This window comes from Canis lupus, chromosome 7 (assembly GCF_048164855.1).
Source record: "Canis lupus baileyi chromosome 7, mCanLup2.hap1, whole genome shotgun sequence".
Classification (NCBI taxonomy): domain Eukaryota; kingdom Metazoa; phylum Chordata; class Mammalia; order Carnivora; family Canidae; genus Canis; species Canis lupus.
This window is the reverse complement of record NC_132844.1, coordinates 8,642,994-8,659,857: the sequence shown is the minus strand read 5'-3', so window position 1 is coordinate 8,659,857 and position 16,864 is coordinate 8,642,994. Positions and strand designations below refer to the sequence as shown.

At 42.4% G+C, this 16,864-nt stretch overlaps 1 protein-coding gene across 1 annotated transcript in view; it reads left to right on the top strand.

Moving 5' to 3' along the window:
- The window catches only part of CRYBG1 (crystallin beta-gamma domain containing 1), a 47,791-nt gene that overhangs the window by 1,351 nt on the left and 29,576 nt on the right, over positions 1–16,864 (top strand). Inside the window, exons 2-6 of the mRNA XM_072831903.1 lie at positions 4,172–6,455; positions 9,288–9,335; positions 9,421–9,539; positions 11,229–11,394; positions 13,988–14,127. Coding sequence (XP_072688004.1) covers positions 4,172–6,455; positions 9,288–9,335; positions 9,421–9,539; positions 11,229–11,394; positions 13,988–14,127 — 2,757 coding nt within the window. The remainder of the gene's footprint in view (positions 1–4,171; positions 6,456–9,287; positions 9,336–9,420; positions 9,540–11,228; positions 11,395–13,987; positions 14,128–16,864) is intronic.

Sequence of the window (16,864 nt, the reverse complement as noted above, 5' to 3'; positions counted from 1 at the left end):
TTTTTCTGGAACTCAGTGTGGCTTAAACATCCCCCCCCACCCCCATTTCTCTCCTTAGAATGTTAGGGAAGTTAGTGATATTTTTGCTCCCAGGTTGAAAAGTAATTCTTAGTTATTCAAATGAAGAAAAAGCAGTGTCCTGGGGGGGGAGGGGTGTTGTTAAATGAAAGGATACCATGCGTTGGAAGAATCAAGCTCAACAGGCTGACTACCTACTGTTAAATTCATTGATTTTTTTTTTTCCAAATATTTATTGAGTGACTTCTGTGCATGGATGGTATTGGGCCAGGAGCTCTGAGGGGAAACTCGCAGTGTGACTCAGTGTTTTGTCCTTGAGGAGTTTCTGGCCCATTCTGGCTTGCCAGATGCAGACAGATGCTACAGGAGGTGATGGCCCAGGGAACTGCTCGCTGGGTTGTGAGCTGTAAAGGCTGGGGAAGTGCAAAGTAGGAGAAGTCAGTTGGCTTTTTGGAGGTGAGCTTGGGCTGGGGTGCTCAACGTGGTTTGGGAAGGTGGCTGGGGTAAGGAGGGGCCCCTGTAAAGCCCCAGACCCTCTCCCCTTCCCACAGGCTCACTGCCCCACCTCCCAGGGAGCGTCTGTGAAACATGAGCATCTAAACTGCCCAAGTCGAAAAAATAAAATAAAAATAAAAATATAAACTGCCCAAGTTGTTCCTACATTTATTCCTTATTGAAAGAGCCAGGATTTTCACAGCATTTTGATCTTTAAACCAAACGGTTTCATTCTCTCTGAATTCTTGGAGAAGTAAGGCTCTAGAGTAGGAGGTCTGTTTGGTAAACACGTGAGGGAGAACCTGCTTAATGAGTAATGTGAGCTACCTCACCAGCTGCCAATCTGGAGACCTTTGATAAAGTCAGCTATTTATTCTGTAACGGCTGTGTCAGAGGAGTAATCGGAGTGGGTGATGCCCATTATTTGTAGAAGGCCAGTGTGACTGCACACTCAGACCTCCTAAGTGTGAGCTTAGAGAAATGTTACTGCGGAGCTGTTTAAGGACGCCCTTACCTGCCTTACCTGCCTTCCAATCGGAGAACGCCAGTGGAAAAACCAGAAATGTTGCAAGGAGTAGGGTAAACAGACCTGGGGAGCGATCCTGCAACGAAACTCTGCACGTCCTGTTTTCTGTGAACTAAACCACGTCTTCTTCTCTGTGCCCATCACTTTCTACCTAAAATTTCTCCTCGGCAAGGCATTTGGCTTGATTGTGCTTTCCACCAGGCCTCACGCTTGGTGAATTGGCAGTCTGTGGAAATGGGAAAACTAATTCCTTCTAGTCTTTTTCTGTTTGATGGATTTCCTTTCCGGTTTTTTTCCTCTGATGGTATTTTAAGAAGGAACGTTACCGATTATTTTTAAAAAGCAATTTGCATCTGAAGTTTTAGTGTAAATTATTTTGTATTCCCTGAAGAAGGACTGTGCAGCAGCAAGTTTCTCGATGCTGTTAGAAAAATTATGTCTTCAGTTCTGTTCCAGGTGTTGAATGTTGAGATTAGCAATGGTATGTTTAGAATAAGGAGAATTTTCCTCTCCTAGCCACAGCTTTTAAGACATCAGATGATTTTCCCTTCTCCCATTATAATAAAGGCATTACACAAAGCATGAATTAGAGAAGCCTTCCTTTTAATCGGTATGAGCTAGGTTAATTGTAGTGACTCTTGGTAGCAGAACTTAATAGCACAGAAAGTTTGGTTGTAAAACATATTTTGATCTCGGCGTAAATCTTTAATGTGCAGATGTGTTTCCTGTCCTTAAGGTAGCTTGTTGGCTAACCTGTAGTGTTTTCCATTGACATCATAAGATATACTTTGATGTTTGACTGTTCCTTGAGCTGATTAGTGAGATTTTTTTTTTTTTTTTTTTTAAGATTTGATTTATTCATGAGAGACACAGAGAGAAAGGGAGGCAGAGACACAGGCAGAGGGAGAAGCAGGTTCCATGCAGGGAGCCTGATGCGGGACTCGATCCCGGGACCCTGGGATCACACCCTGGGTCGAAGGCAGACGCTAAACCCCTGAGCCGCCCAGGGATCCCCTGAGAATTTTTTAAAATGTGTATTTACTGGCATGTGAACATCTTTCATTAACTGATGGCATTTGTAAGCTCTCCATTTCGACTCCACTGGTTTTAGAATTCAGTCTTCAAGGTAGTGTGTGTATGTTAATTTTCCTTTTAAATTTAAGATATGGGCCCACCATGAGGGAGCCTAGCTATTTTGTGGAGCTATTGGAGAGAGCAGTGCCTAAGAGAAATTCATGAGAGTATATGAAATTTAGTATTTAAATCAAATTCCTAAAAATAAAAATCTAAGTTCCTAATGCTATATTTTGGAAAGACTTCTCAAGTCTTTTCAGTGTTCTCATTTTATCCAGAAGGATAAGGTGTCTCACCCAAAGTCATATTGCCTGTTCCTTCAAAAAAGCCCCTCTTTCTTGAAAGCCAATGAATCCATGTGGAGGCAGCAGTGAGATTTCTGTGCTTCTCCACTTTTCATGATCAAAGTAGCCTCCAACGTTTGATCGCTTAATCTTACAGCTCTCACGATAATTCATTGACCTCTTGAATATATCAAGCTGGAAAGGACCAGATTTAGTCACTGAGGTCTGGGGAAGCAGAAGAGTAGAGTGGTCAGGAGCATAGCCTCCAAAACCACAACCCCTGGTTTCAAATCATGGCCCTGTCCCTCACTAGGTGTATGACTTCTGGCAAATTACCTGCCTTTCCTAGGCTTCAACTTCCTCGTTGTAAAAGAGAATGTTTAAACTAGTACATTAGGCAAGTACACTGTTTCTCAAGTGTGTGTCAATCAGTGATTCTTAGTGGTTATTATCTCCTCATTTTAGAAACCACTAGATGTATGGTTTAGACATTGTGTTGTGTTTAGCTTCAGAGCCCATTCTTCTAGGAAAGCTTAAAAGTGATATATACAATAGACAAGTAGAAGTGACTTTGGTCGAGAGGAGGGTGGCTGGCCCCAGCCCTCGGTCGCTCTTGGACCCTCGGTCACTGTTGGAGAGAACTCCCAAGAATTCCTTCGGCCATCACTTGGGAAAGGTGTGGTGGGGAGAGGATCATCTCTGTTCTAAACTATCGATTTGTTTGTTTTTTCTAGATAGGAAAGGTAGTGAGTCCAGTGAGTTAACTTGACCAAGCTCACACATTAGTGTAGGAGCCAGGACCAGAGCTGGCTAATGTCAAACAGAAAGAAAACAAAGATTTATGATTTCCAGTAGGCGGTAATAACCAAGAAATATTATAGCTTCTTTATAGAGCGAGGGGAGATGCCTTTTGCCCCCACCAGAAGGCAACAACACCAACAGTTGAGTAACTGATAAGTAAATTATGGTACATCCATATGATTAAACTTTTATGCAGACATTATGAAAAACTTCAAATTTTTAGTAACATGAAAATGTTAAAAATGTGAAAGATAAGATTAATTTATCTTTTTTTAAATATAAAATCTGAAACACTATGGAATGGAACAATTCCAATTTTGTTAAAAGTATTTTACCATGCATACAAAAAGAGTACACTAAAATGTTAACAGGGAGATTATTTGAGTGGTAGGAGTATGAGTGATTCTTCATTTTTATATTTTCCATATGATCTGTAGTGGACACACTTGTATAATCAGAGTAAAGTTATATGAAGGAAGATGAAGGGAATAAAATATTCAAAGAGGTAAATAACAGATAAATATTTTTATAATCTAGCCTTTTGAAATAATGCTTAAAAATTATGATAAAATAAAAATACACAGCTGCTATTTGGGGAGATCATTTACATATTCAAAATAAAGGAGTACATCAAATATATAAATTCAACCTCATGTTCTTCAAGCCCTAAGCTGTCTTCTGAATTTAGTGTCAAGCACCGTGCTCACATATTAGGTACTCGATAAACTTGCTAACCTCCCACCTCTTGACTTTCTTAGCTATATAATTTTCTCATCCATCCTACAGAAGCAAAACCTCCATTAAAAATAGTTGAGTGTACTTAGGATTGTTTTAAAATAGTCTCATAAAAAAACAAATGTTACTTACCAGAGAGATGTTGGCTTTTCATAATAATAAATGTTTCGTAGTAAATTGGTATGTTGGCTTTTCAAAACTAGGTCAATAACTTTATCTTACTGCTTTATTTTTGCAGCCCGGCCAAGCCCAAACATGTGGAACTAAATCTTAAAACTCCTAAGAATCCTGACAGTTCGGGAAACGAGCATAATCCATTTAGCCAGCCGGTTCATAAAGGAAACACTGCCAACAAAATCTCCTTATTTGAAAACAAAAGGGCCAACAGCAGTAGCCCAAGACACGCTGATGTTCGAAGTACAAGGAACCCTCCTGCCTCCTGTAATAAAACGTTTGTTGGGAGGGCGAAGCTGAATTTAGCCAAGAAAGCCAAAGAGATGGAGCAATCTGAAAAGAAAGTACTGCCAAACAGTCACCAGAATGGTATGCTGGCAAAGGAAACCTCGACAGAATCCAAAGTTACTGAGGAGGAGATCCCCCCAGCAGCCGGCAGCCCCAGTGCGGGGGGATCGGGGGGCCAGCCTCCCCAGGGCCAAGCTCCTGGCCCTCCACTTCACCCAAGTGCTAGAGCAGAAGTGCACACAGACGCCGGCTGCCCTCCCGAAGCAGTGGCCGCAGCTCTGAATCCTGTCGAGGACCACGAGGCCTCGGGAGAGGATGACTCAAAGGCCGCGGGGAGCAAAAGACTTGCGCTTGAAAACATGACTGATCCAGCACAGGACATTCCCGCCACTCTTGATACCAAAGAGCCCCCCCCAGCGGCCGCACCAAAGCCACAGGATACGTTATCTGACTCACAGCCCCCAGCTGAGTCATCTAACGGGCCTTCTCCCTCCCAGCCTGCACCCAAAGGCGCGTGTGTTCGAGCTCCCATAAGCAGTCTCCCACGAACTGATCTAAAAGCGTCAGAAAACCATAACGGCTGTGTTCTGCCCCCGCCGCATAAGAACGATGGGGCGGTGCAGCCCTCCAAGCTTGAAGGAGGAGGAGGGGCAGCAGCGAGGCCTCCTCCATCGGCAGAGCACGGCCCGGAGGCCGTGGGGCCCGAGTGCCCATCCACGGTCCTTGTCCACGTCCGGTCTTTCATGCTCCCCGTGGAGAGCACCCACGATGCAGGCGCCCAGGTCATCTCCGAGGGCCCCGAAGTCAGAGGAGCCCAGCTGCCAAGTTGTCAGAACGATCCACTCGAAGTGGTTTCTGTCGCAAGCTGTGCTCCCCCGAAAGAGGAAGGCCCGGGCCGCGAGGGCACGGCGCCCAAACCCGGCCATCGCAGCGAGGAACCCGCAGCCGAACCTGGCCCCCAAGTCACGCTTCCAGAATCCGGGGAGCACCTGCGACCCGCGACCCTGCAGGGCGACCCCAGCGCGGGCAGCCCCCCGGGCGGCGCTCCAGGGCCCCACGCGACTGCGGCGAGCAGCCCGGACAGCCCTGCCAGCCTCGGGAGCGGCCCCGCGGGGGGCGACGACAACCTGCTGGATTCTTCTTCCGACATGGAGAAGTTCACTGAAATCATCAAAAACATGGACAGCACAGCCTGTGTGCCCCAGAAGAAGAAGAAGGCCAGGGTGCCCAGCTGCCCCGCCCCTCCCTTTGTCATGCCGCCCATCCACGAGGACCACCTGGAAAAGGTGTTAGATCCCAACGTGTTCACCTGTGGCTTGGGGAAGAAAAAGGACAGCCCCCCAGAAATGTCACCGGCCCTGCACTTGATGCAGAATCTTTACACAAAATCCAACCTGAGGAGCAAACGCACGTCTACGGAGCAGAGCGTCCCCTTCGGGTTGTCGGTCCTGGACCCGGACGGGAAGGCTGAGCCTCCCACCGGCCCCGAGACCGAGGACAAAGAGAACAGAGATGTCCCAAGCGGCGGCGTGAAGAGATCGAGGCTGGAGAAAAGCGCGCTCTTCTCCAGCATGTTGCCTTCAGCACAAGACAGAGTCTTTTCTCCGTCGGTGACGTCGGTGAGCACCATGAGCACGTGCTTCGGCGCTGCCCGGAGCAGCGGTTCTCTTGCTCGGCCTCCGAGGCCCGGGGCAGAGGGCGCCCCGCCCTGCCGGGCAGACCAGGAGCGGCCCAGCCTCCCACCCGGCAGCCTCAAGGTCTTCGGCTTCGACGCGACAAATGCATCCCTCCCGGGTCTGAAAAGTCCAGGCTACATGGAGAAATACCTGCCCAGGGAGGAGACCAAAGAAGATCCGGGGTCGCGGAGCAACGGACACCTGCCCGAAGCCAAACTGTCCGAGTTTCCTAAACCGAAGACCGGCAGCGATCGCGCCGAGAGCGTCCTGAAGTCGAGCCTGCCCAACCCCGGACACAGCGACGCGGACTTCATGGGTCTCTTCAAATCCAGCCGGTTCGACCCAAACGTGTCTTTTTCTGCAATGTCATTATCAGATGCAACCGTGAGTAGCCACGCGTTACCATCTGTTGGGTGGGTTTGTAAAACAAGAGGGGAGAGGGACGGTGAGCAGTTCGTGGTGTTTTAAGTGGCCGTGCGTGCGATGGTTTCTGGCCCTCTGTCCCACTGCAGTCCCACTCTGTGTACAAAGAACTGGGGGCCAAGAAGAGAGGTACTAGGATTTCTGTCCCCAAGGCATTGCTACTCTAGTGGGGAAAATATGCTCTAAGTATCTTAAGGTGTTGTAATCTGAAAGGTGTAGGTAAGCTACCTCGTCTCTACAGACAAGGTTATTTTTTTATTTTTTTCTTACCTAGTTCTGGGTAAGAATGCTCAACGCTCTACTTAGCATTTTGAAGATTTGTAAAGCTGCTTCATTTATTCAGAAAAGCCCCACCAAGAAATCTTGTTCCTAACCCTTCTCTTACGATGTGTAAGATCCACTCTTTCTTTCCCTAAGTAACGAGGTGATTATCCCATGGAACTCGGGAAGTAATTTCTCTTTATTTGAAAGTTTCATCAGGGAAACACTTTTTCCTACAAGCTGCTGGGGGGCATAGAGAGTTTTGGTCCACCTCGGATCTTTCCTTGAATATCATAGCGAGGGCAGCGAAATAGGGTTTTGAAGGACGGTTATGATTTCTCTGTCTTCTTTTATCTGGCTTCCAGAGGTTGTTTCTTTTTAGGGAGTTTTTGGTGTGAATTTTGTGGTTTTCTGTTACGGAGCTTCATACTCAAGTGGAGGGAGGAAACTGAGGCAGGCAGAAAGTAAGTTCTAGAGGGCAGTTCCGCTAGCCCCGAAAAAAGAAGTGGACGGACCAATGTATTCCTATTGCCCACGCTGTGGACTGGGCTGTCAGGCAAGTGTAGACCATCATGCGGCACAGCGTAGTCCGTCAGAAAATACCGTGCCCTCTTCCTCATTTACACAGACACTGCAGTGTGTTTCCGTTTGTTGCGTGGGCTCTTGCTCAAGCCTAGCATAGGATATAATTTTGGAAGCTCTTTCAAAATGCACGGGTGGGTGTCCAGCAGAAGCTCAGATCCCTCTTTTCAAAACTTTTCAAACTTTTGGTCTCAAGACACCTTTGTTAATTAAAAACTACTGAGGACCCCAGAGGGCTTTGGTTTACATGGGTTATGCCTATTGAACAAATTTATTATATCAGAAATTAACACTAAGAAAAACTTAAAGCGTGAGAACACAGGAGCACGCCTTCCATTAACCATCAGAGCAATGATGTCATCAGATGTCCTGGACTGTCTGGAAAAGTCTGTTGCACGCTTGTGAGGGAGAGACTGAAAAAGGAAAATACCCTCTTCTTATCATGAGAACAGTTTTGACCTCGTTGACTTCCTGGAAGGTTCTTGGGGATCGTCCAGGGGACCTAGGACCACACTTTGAGAACCACTGCTGTAAACAAACAACACTGAATCAGCCCATAGCACTCAGAAATCATAAGATTTTTAAGTATTCCTCTCAAGCCCAGTTTCCACTGGGCTACTTGCCATTTCAGTACAGCCTTATTTTCTCTTTTTAAATCATTCTTAGATCACTTCTCTTACTTGACAGCAATCTGATGAGTCTGACAACAAAATACACAGTTTCCCTATGGAATCCCTTGAAAAATTGAGCCAAATGGAGTAAAAAGGAGAAACAAAGTGTTTTCTACTTTCTCTAGGTCTTTTTATGTTTAAATTTTTGTTGTTGTTGCTGTTTTCTTAGGTCTTGGGCTTTGTTTATTCTATAGCTATTCTGTCTTTATCATCTTACCTGAATTTTGTTTTAAATTTCAGGCCTTCAGCTTATCCACTTCTAAATAAGTGCATATATAAATAAGTAGATGCCATTTTGATTTTTAGTAATGTTTGTAGTGAGGCCTTTCTGTGGTCTTGGACATACTGTGCTATGGTTTGGTGCGAGAGTGATTAGATCAAAGGCAGTCCTTAGAATAAGCATCCTGGTCAGCATTGGAAGTAGTCCATGTTTTATAATATTTTTTTCATGTGTGATTACTGTTTTTATTATCTTACGCATTTCTGGTTCTACTGGTCTCGTCAGATGTTCTTGAAAATGATTAGGTTGGGAGCCATACAAAAATGTATTTTGTCCACCAAGAAGGGAGAATCAAGTATACAATGTGCAATGTCTGTTGTGATATATTCCATAAACACCCCTTTACTGAGACTAATACTTATTACGTGATGGTCAGATGTTACAATGAAAAGATAATATTTATAGTTTCAGACGAGGTGGGTCTATGAACACATGAAATTGATGCAGCTCCTTCTAGATCCATGATTAATACTTTATAGTTTCTCTTTACTTGACGTTATACAGAGATCATTTGACTTAAAATTTCTTTGCTGGATTCTTACTCTGTGAACTGATGTAAAAAATAGTTCCAACCCTTGGGCCCTGAAGTTTTCTAGATTAGTGGATATATTCCAGGCATTTAAACGAGGAGAAATAGAGGGGTGGCTGGGTGGCTCAGTTGGTTAAGTGTCGGACTCTTGATTTTGGCTCAGGTCACGATCTCAGGGTGGTGAGATGGAGCCCCGTATCCCTCTCTCCTCCTCTCTGTAAAAACAGACAAACAAATGAGGAGAAATTAAAATGCCACATTTAGTTAGAGGACCCAGACCACTCTTGATTTAGTACTGTAGACTCAAAGAGAGCTTTAACATAGCTTTGGCACAGATCAAGGCAGATTGTTTCAAAATCGATATACATTGTGAGGCAAATAAATATGATCTTAAAGGATCGTGAGCAGAGAAACTCCGGAGAGTATTACACAGAGTTTAATTTGTTGTGTTTTTGTTCATCTGATTACAGACGCTTAGAGGAAGTCTTACAAATAAAATCAATCCCCGACCCGGAAAGGTAAGATGATGTTCTGTTTCTAGGCCAGCTTTTATTTTGATCTGATAACGTTCAACCATGTGCTTCCACTTTTGTTTTCTTGTAGGTAGTGATCTACAGGGACCCGGATGTCTCTGAGGAGTGCATTGAAATTTTCAGTGACATTGAGGATTGCAGCTCTTGGAGCCTCTCTCCGGTGGTAATCATCAAAGTCGTCAGAGGATGGTAAGAATGGTGCTTTGGATTCCTGACTTAGAGGGTTTGTGGTTTACATTTTTAATTACCTTTTTGGTCTTCAGAAATTATTTAAAATTATGCCTTTAGTAATGGAAAGGGCAGAAAATCCTACTCTTAGTGAGTATTACCAGAAATTCATCTCTAAGAAATTACAATTTTTAACCATGCTTCTGCTTTATAGAAGTGATGCCTGTTTGTTTATGCTACAAAAGTCGGGCAAGTGCAGCAGTACAACTGTCTTTTTCCCATATATCCCCACATCACACTGGCTGGCCCTACTGAACAGCAGAGTCCATACTAACACTTCTGGTTTATGAATTTTCAGTGAGGTTGGAAAGAATTGCACGAGTCATGTTTGCAGAATTTTAAATGGTTTTTAAGAAAAGACAAATTGTGACTAGCCTAAAATTTATTTCCCAACTTTTTAGCAACTGATGGTTTTGATAAAGAACCTGGTGAAAAAATTATTTACCAGGTTGACAGCTTCTAGGAAATACACAGGAAGTTGAATTAAGAAAAGACATTAAAAAAAAAAAAGACATTTTTAATAAATCACTTATCTGGCATAAAGACTTATCTTTGATACCTTCTTTGAAATAGAGAAGGTTGGGCTTTAAACATTTGTGGTTTAGAAAATTAGTAAGGTTTTTTTTTTTTTCATTTGGTTAAATATGCAGCATCTTTCCTGTTAGGTTTTAGATATTTTAACATTTTTCTGTATCTTCAACACATTCATTACAAAAATATAATTAGCTTTGGCTCTTAAATTTGGAGACCAAAAATAACACTAAAAACAAATTTTATATAAATTTATAAATATAAATTTTCTCATATAATAGTGCTTTTTTTTCCCAACTTTTGTTAGCTTTTCTCTTAAAACCATAAGCATCTGGGCAGCCCGGGTGGCTCCCCAGTTTAGCGCTCCCTTCAGACCAGGGCCTGATCCTGGAGACCCGGGATCGAGTCCCATGTCAGGCTCCCTGCATGGAGCCTACTTGTGTCTCTGCCTCTCTCTCTCTGTGTGTCTCTCATGAATACATAAATAAAATCTTAAAAAATAGCGTAAGCATCTAAGAACAGCATTGTCATGTATTGACAGATTTTTTTTTACTGTTTCGATGTCTTTTGTTGGGAAGGATATTTTTATTTTTATTTTATTTATTTTGGGGGGGAAGGATATTTTAAAAATACTCTCCATTAACATGCATATAGTACTTTATATCAATATGTCCATTGATATGGCTCTAAAATATAGGTAAAATGCCCCCCCCAGAAGTGTTTTCTACATGTACAAGGAGAAAAAAGAATTCTAGAAAAAGTCCATTCATCTGATGTATTAGTATTTACAACTGTTCACCAACTGAGTTCTATAGAACATTAGTGGCTCTACGATGTTCGAATGGATAGCCAAAAGTTCTTTAAGATCCTGATACAGTTTTTGGATTTTCAGAGGCTTAATTATGCCCAGTAAATTAAGTCTTAGAATTTATACACTTAATTACTAGAGAATTGGCCACAGTATATATATAATAATTGGTCACAATAGAGAGAGAGAGAGAGAGGAGAAGGAGAGGGAGAGAGGACAGGGGCAGGGAAAGGCTATTAGCTAGAATATATGAATCATCAAAACCTTTCTCACCAACACCAGCTAATAGTTTCACTGTGTTTTACTCTTAGTTGGATTTTATATGAGAAACCAAATTTTGAAGGGCACTCCATCCCCTTAGAAGAAGGAGAATTGGAACTCTCTGGTCTCTGGGGTATAGAAGATATTTTGGAAGGAAACGAGGAAGCAGAGTCCACTAAGCCTGTGGTGATTGGTTCAATCAGACATGTGGTCCAGGTAGGTTATGGGAAAACCCAGGATGATTGATTTGTTTACCAAATATTTATTGAATGCCAGGGGTGATTCTTTCTTTGAGAGAAAAGTTCATTTTATGAAATAAGTGGGGAAAAATACCGATTGGCGCTCTATAGATATATTTTCTATCACTTAAGTGTTCATACACTTGAATTCAAAAAGGAACATTCTAATTGATGGGTCATTTTTTTTCATAACAAATCTTGTAGGTTAATTTCTCACTCTTGTCCCGCTTCCCCATCTCCAAATGTATTTTACTTAATAACTTGATTTAGATGAATTCTATGTGAACAGATTTTTCTTCTACTTACTTTTTTTTTGGTTGCTGTGTGTGTTCTGATTATCTTGAGTGGCTTATAGGAGCTCCATGTTGGAAAAAATAAATAATCCCCAAATAATTCAGTTGCAAGTCAACTCTGGGGTTTCGTGTGGGTTTCAGAAGAGTGGATACTTGTGGCCACCTTAGAGATTGGCTAAAATTTCTTGGTCCCTTATTTGTTGATGAGGAAATTGTGTCAATCTTTCTTTCTGGCTGTTGGGATTTGATGATTCTTTACTTTTAAAAATGTAGTTAATGGTATCTTCCAACTCGAAGATTAAAACCCTATTTGTGTAACAGAGATGGGCGTTTGGGTATAATAGGGAGATTAAGATGTTGTAAAATGAGAATGAGTAAGAGTGAGTAACAGTTTTTGGCAGAGGAAAATGCCACTTGATTCTTAAGTCAACATTTCTGAGTGACTTCAGTGATCATTGGGATTCCAAATGATTTATCTTTCAATAGTTTTAAGTAGATAATGTGATAAACCTTAAGGAAGATGTGAGGAACCTTGTTTAAAAATATCATAGTCAGTGGGATAATTTACCTGCACTTTTTATTTATTGCTCAAATAATATTGGTAATAAAGCAGTGTTTAAACATATCCCAATCCACCATCATGAGATATCCTTTCTTAATTTTTTGAAACCTCTGCTCCATCTTGGCCATAGCCCAGTCTGCTTTTTTTCTGTAGTTGTAATCATGATAATCATGATAATCTCAGGGTTGCGAGTTCAAGCCCCACGTTGGGCTCTACTACTCAAGGGAGAAACAAAACAAAAAACTGTAGTTCTCAATCCTTTTTCTCTCTCCCTACCCTTTTCCCCTGAAGATCCTTTGATCAACATCTCTCAGTGACGTGCAACTGTGTCAGATTCTGGTGGGTGGGGATTTAGATGCACTCAGGAGGAGTAGGGTAAGGAAAGTGAAGCATATTGGTAAAGAGAGGCCTCCTGTTTTGTCCAATAACCACCACCTTAATGCCATTAATGCTTTGATGTAACTACACGGTTTGGGGTTTCCAAGAAATCATTTATTTTACCTTCTTTCCATGGAACTTAATATTGCCTCCAGATGCTTTGCTATTTCAAATAATGCTGTATGTGCATTTTTGGGGTGCATTTCATTGTTTATAAATTCCTGATTTATTTGGGGTGAATTTTTCTGAACGGTGTCATGTTAAAGGATAGGGACATTTTTAATGTTTTTTGATACATTATGATTTTTTTTTTACAGATTATGTTTATGGTTGCTTGAACCATGAACACACATCACAGCATATTTAGGAAGGTCACCTTTTTAGTTCATTAAATTTATTCCTTTTGGTAATGTTTGCGAGCCTCACATAAACCAACCCGTGTGTCATTTCTTCTGTATCTCAGTTCACTTAGCTCAGCAAGATTAAAGTTCAATATATGTTCTATTAGCACTTAGGCACTGAGCCAGGAGAGGCCTTTTGAAGAGTGCTTGGTGGGCAGGATGTTCAGGGCGTGGTACACTGACCATAGTACAGAGATTTGTAAATTGTCATAAATTTCTACCATTGCTTTAACAACTTAGACCAAACCAATGTCATAGAGGTTTGGTCATAGTCAAGGAGAGTAACCACAGGGGGTTTATGGACACAAAATAGCAATTGAGGAAGGCCCCCAATGTGGCCCCTCTATGGACTATAGAGCCTCTGGACTTGGATGGTCATGTCCAAGTAAACCAGCTAAAACTCCAGTCACCAAGGAAGGCCAACAGTTTTTTCAGTGAGGATGAGGGAAATAAATATGTTCCAGAACTCTAAATAAATGCATTTCTGGGGATTTTTTGCTTGAAAGTAACACTGAGCTATATGGCTAAAGCAACATGGCTGCCCTGCAAGGCCACATAATATTGAGTCATGGGTGAAAACAGGGAAGGGATGAATGGCAGGTGCTCTGTGAAATGCATGTGTATATTTCAAATTTATTTTAAAAAAAAACTTATTTTAGTTATTTGAAAAAAAAAAAAAAAAAAGAGGGGACACCTGGTTGGCTCAGTGGTTGAGTGCCTGCCTTCGGCTCAGGCCGTGATCCTGGAGTCCCGGGATCGAGTCCTCCATCGGACCCCCTGCATGGAGCCTGCTTCTCTCTCTGCCCTCTCTCTCTCTCTGTGTCTCTCATGAATAAATAAGTAAATAAAATCTTAAAAAAAAAAGATAATGAGCTTATTGTAAAGTACATGGCATCATTTTTATTGTATATGTATACTTTTTTTTTCTTTCTTCAGGATTACAGAGTTAGTCAGATTGACTTATTTACAGAACCAGAAGGGTTAGGACTCCTAAATTCTTACTTTGATGACACTGAAGAGATGCAAGGGTTTGGTATAATGCAGAAGACTTGTTCCATTAAAGTACATTGGGGCACGTAAGTATTTCGTTTTAAATACAATATTAATGAAGCCTTTTGGTGAGTGTACTACTGGAAAGACTTAAGATACTCTGATCTGTGGTCCTACTAAGTAGTTCTTGACTAAAAGAGGTTGTTGTTGTTTCATTAAGGGCCATAAAATTCTGACTGTTTTGCATCTGTGTGACCATGATTCAGTTCTCTTATAAACAATAACGATTTCTTGGGGGAAGTGCCAGGGAGGAAAAAAACCTGCATGTTTACTGTTGGGATTTCCTTATCTCAGAGGAACCTGATTCATTCGGAGCTGAGTTACAGCTTTTACTTACCTTCATGGTAATTCAAAGGAGGTAATTCAGAGCATGTGTTCCTGATATAACAGAAGGGCTGGAGGCCAGCACACATGGTACTTTCCTTCCTTGAACATTTTCACACAATGCTGTCTAGAGCCCCTCAGATGTTGGTTTCATAAATCACAGGAAACTGCAAGAGTATTTTGAAGGAAGTGGGAATATCTCAGATAGGGGAAATTAGAACAGAGAGTGCGGGTGGCGGTCCTGGGTAAGGTAGTCTCTGAAGGGGAGCTCCCAGCCCAGATCGCGTGAAAGATACCCACTGAGATACAAGGAAAACACACTGAAGCTTCTTCTTTTTTTTTTTTTTTTTTTTGAAAATCTCCTCCTTTTAAGATTTCCGTGTGTGGAAAAAAAAAGATTTCTCTGTGTGTGTGTGTTTTCTATTAAATTCATAATATATTCAGTCATAATGTATATCATTTATAAACATATATTCAGGGAAGGCTCAAAAATTTTTGTCGATGGGATATGCATAAGATAACGCCTGTGTAATGTGTCAGATGGCAAATACTACAGGAAACGTGAGTTGGAGAGAGGAGCAGTGGTAGCGCCATTTTGGATAGGATGGTCAGGGAGGTGTCTGTTGACATTTTAAGTGGAGGCCCAGAGGAAGTGAGGGAATCAGCCTTGGGGAGGCCTGGGTGGGGAGGGTCAGGGGGCGAGTCACTGGCAGGAAGCGATTGCAAAGCCCTGCTGGGCGGGTTTGGGGAACTGTCAGGAGGTCAAGGTGGCTGGAGCAGTGAGTTGGGAGGACCGGAATGGGAGAGAGGCCTCATGTTAGGCCTTGGGAGCGATGTTAGATTACTCCACGTTACATGGGTGATCATGGGAGGATTTTGATCTAACTTGTGCTTTAGAGAGCTCACTCTGGCTACTATGGAGAAAACAGATTATAAAGAGGCAAGGGTGGAAACAAACCAGTTGAGAGGTAAGTGCAATTGTATAGGCAAGAGGTTTTAAGGGCTTAGAAGGTGCGGGTGAGAAGCGGTCAGATTCTGGATACATTTTCCTGGTAGAACTGTCAACATTTGCTGACAGACTGTATGTGAGGTGTGAGGGGCTGAGCTCTATCTAGGGTTTGGGCCCTCAGCATTTATTGGGATGGAGAAAACAGGAGTTCGATTTTAGAGAGGTGAAGTTGGACACGCCAACTGTACATTCAAGCGAGAGGACACGAAGGCGACCGGAGTTCAGGAGGGAAGCTGGAGATAGAAATCCAGGAGTCATCGGCCTGGATAAGGTATTTAAAGCCTGCTCTGCACAGATCTCAAAGGCAGTACAGGAGCTGTCTGAGCCCTGGGCATGTTTATTTTTGGCAGTTGGGAAGAAAAGGAGGAGTCTAAACAAAGAAAAGAGCTTCATCTCTTGCTGCCTTTAATTATTTTTTTCACATCAAAGAGATGTGTATATCTCATTTCTCAAAGTATTCATATTAAGTTGAGAATTACCACTCTCCTTGGAAAAGAATGAAATCGTCGTCTGCTATATGTTCATCTTGGTGCCTGGAAGGTTTCATGACTCAGGCTTGGGTTCTGTTGAAGCTTAATGAGTTACACTGAAGTAATATTTCTTACCTTTAAAGTTACTTTAACTCGTCTCACCATGGGTCGTCACAAACCTGCGGTGGTGTCCAGTTTATGATGGCTTGCATGGCAGTGGACATCTTTTTTTTCCTGGTTGTCATTTCTGTTGCCATTAGGGTAATAGAAAACTGCTTTGGATGTCAGTTCAAAGTTGGGGTCCTTGAACTTGGTTGGTCGGCTTTGGGAATGGTCACTAGTACTTTTATAGATCTGCCGGGGGAGTCTTGCTGGGTTGGGAGAATTCAAGTGATAGTAAACACCTGTGCTCACTTTGCTTCTAATGGTGCACTGGTGCCCTGAACCAGTAGAGAGAAGTCTTTGCTTGTGAGGGACTTCCTTAGATTCCATTAGGAGATTTGTTCCAGGGCCCATTTACTGTGGGTTAAACTCTTCTACACGTACACAAAATAAGGGTATGGCTTGTCAAATTCTTAACTTGGAAACAGGAGTAATTTCTAAAATTTTCTTTCAGAAATTCTTTTCTATCGAATGTAATTTTTTTTTAAACTTCTGTTTTAAGACCTGGCTAATACTATACCCATCCTCCTGGAGATGAGGGTATACCTTTTGGTGGTGGTGGTATGTGGGGGGGGGGGGGGTATATTTCTAATAAAAACAAAGAATTTTAGAACTTTAAAGGGAGCATAAAGAACATGTGTTTAAGGAAGACTGGCTTTAGTCATATTCTCGGGGTTAGGATTAGTTGTTAGCAGAACAGGTACTCGAATGCCGGTGTTCTGAAGTCAGGGGATAGTTTTAATAGCCAAATATCCTTTGATCAATTTTACTGTGAAGTATTTGATATACACAGAAGAT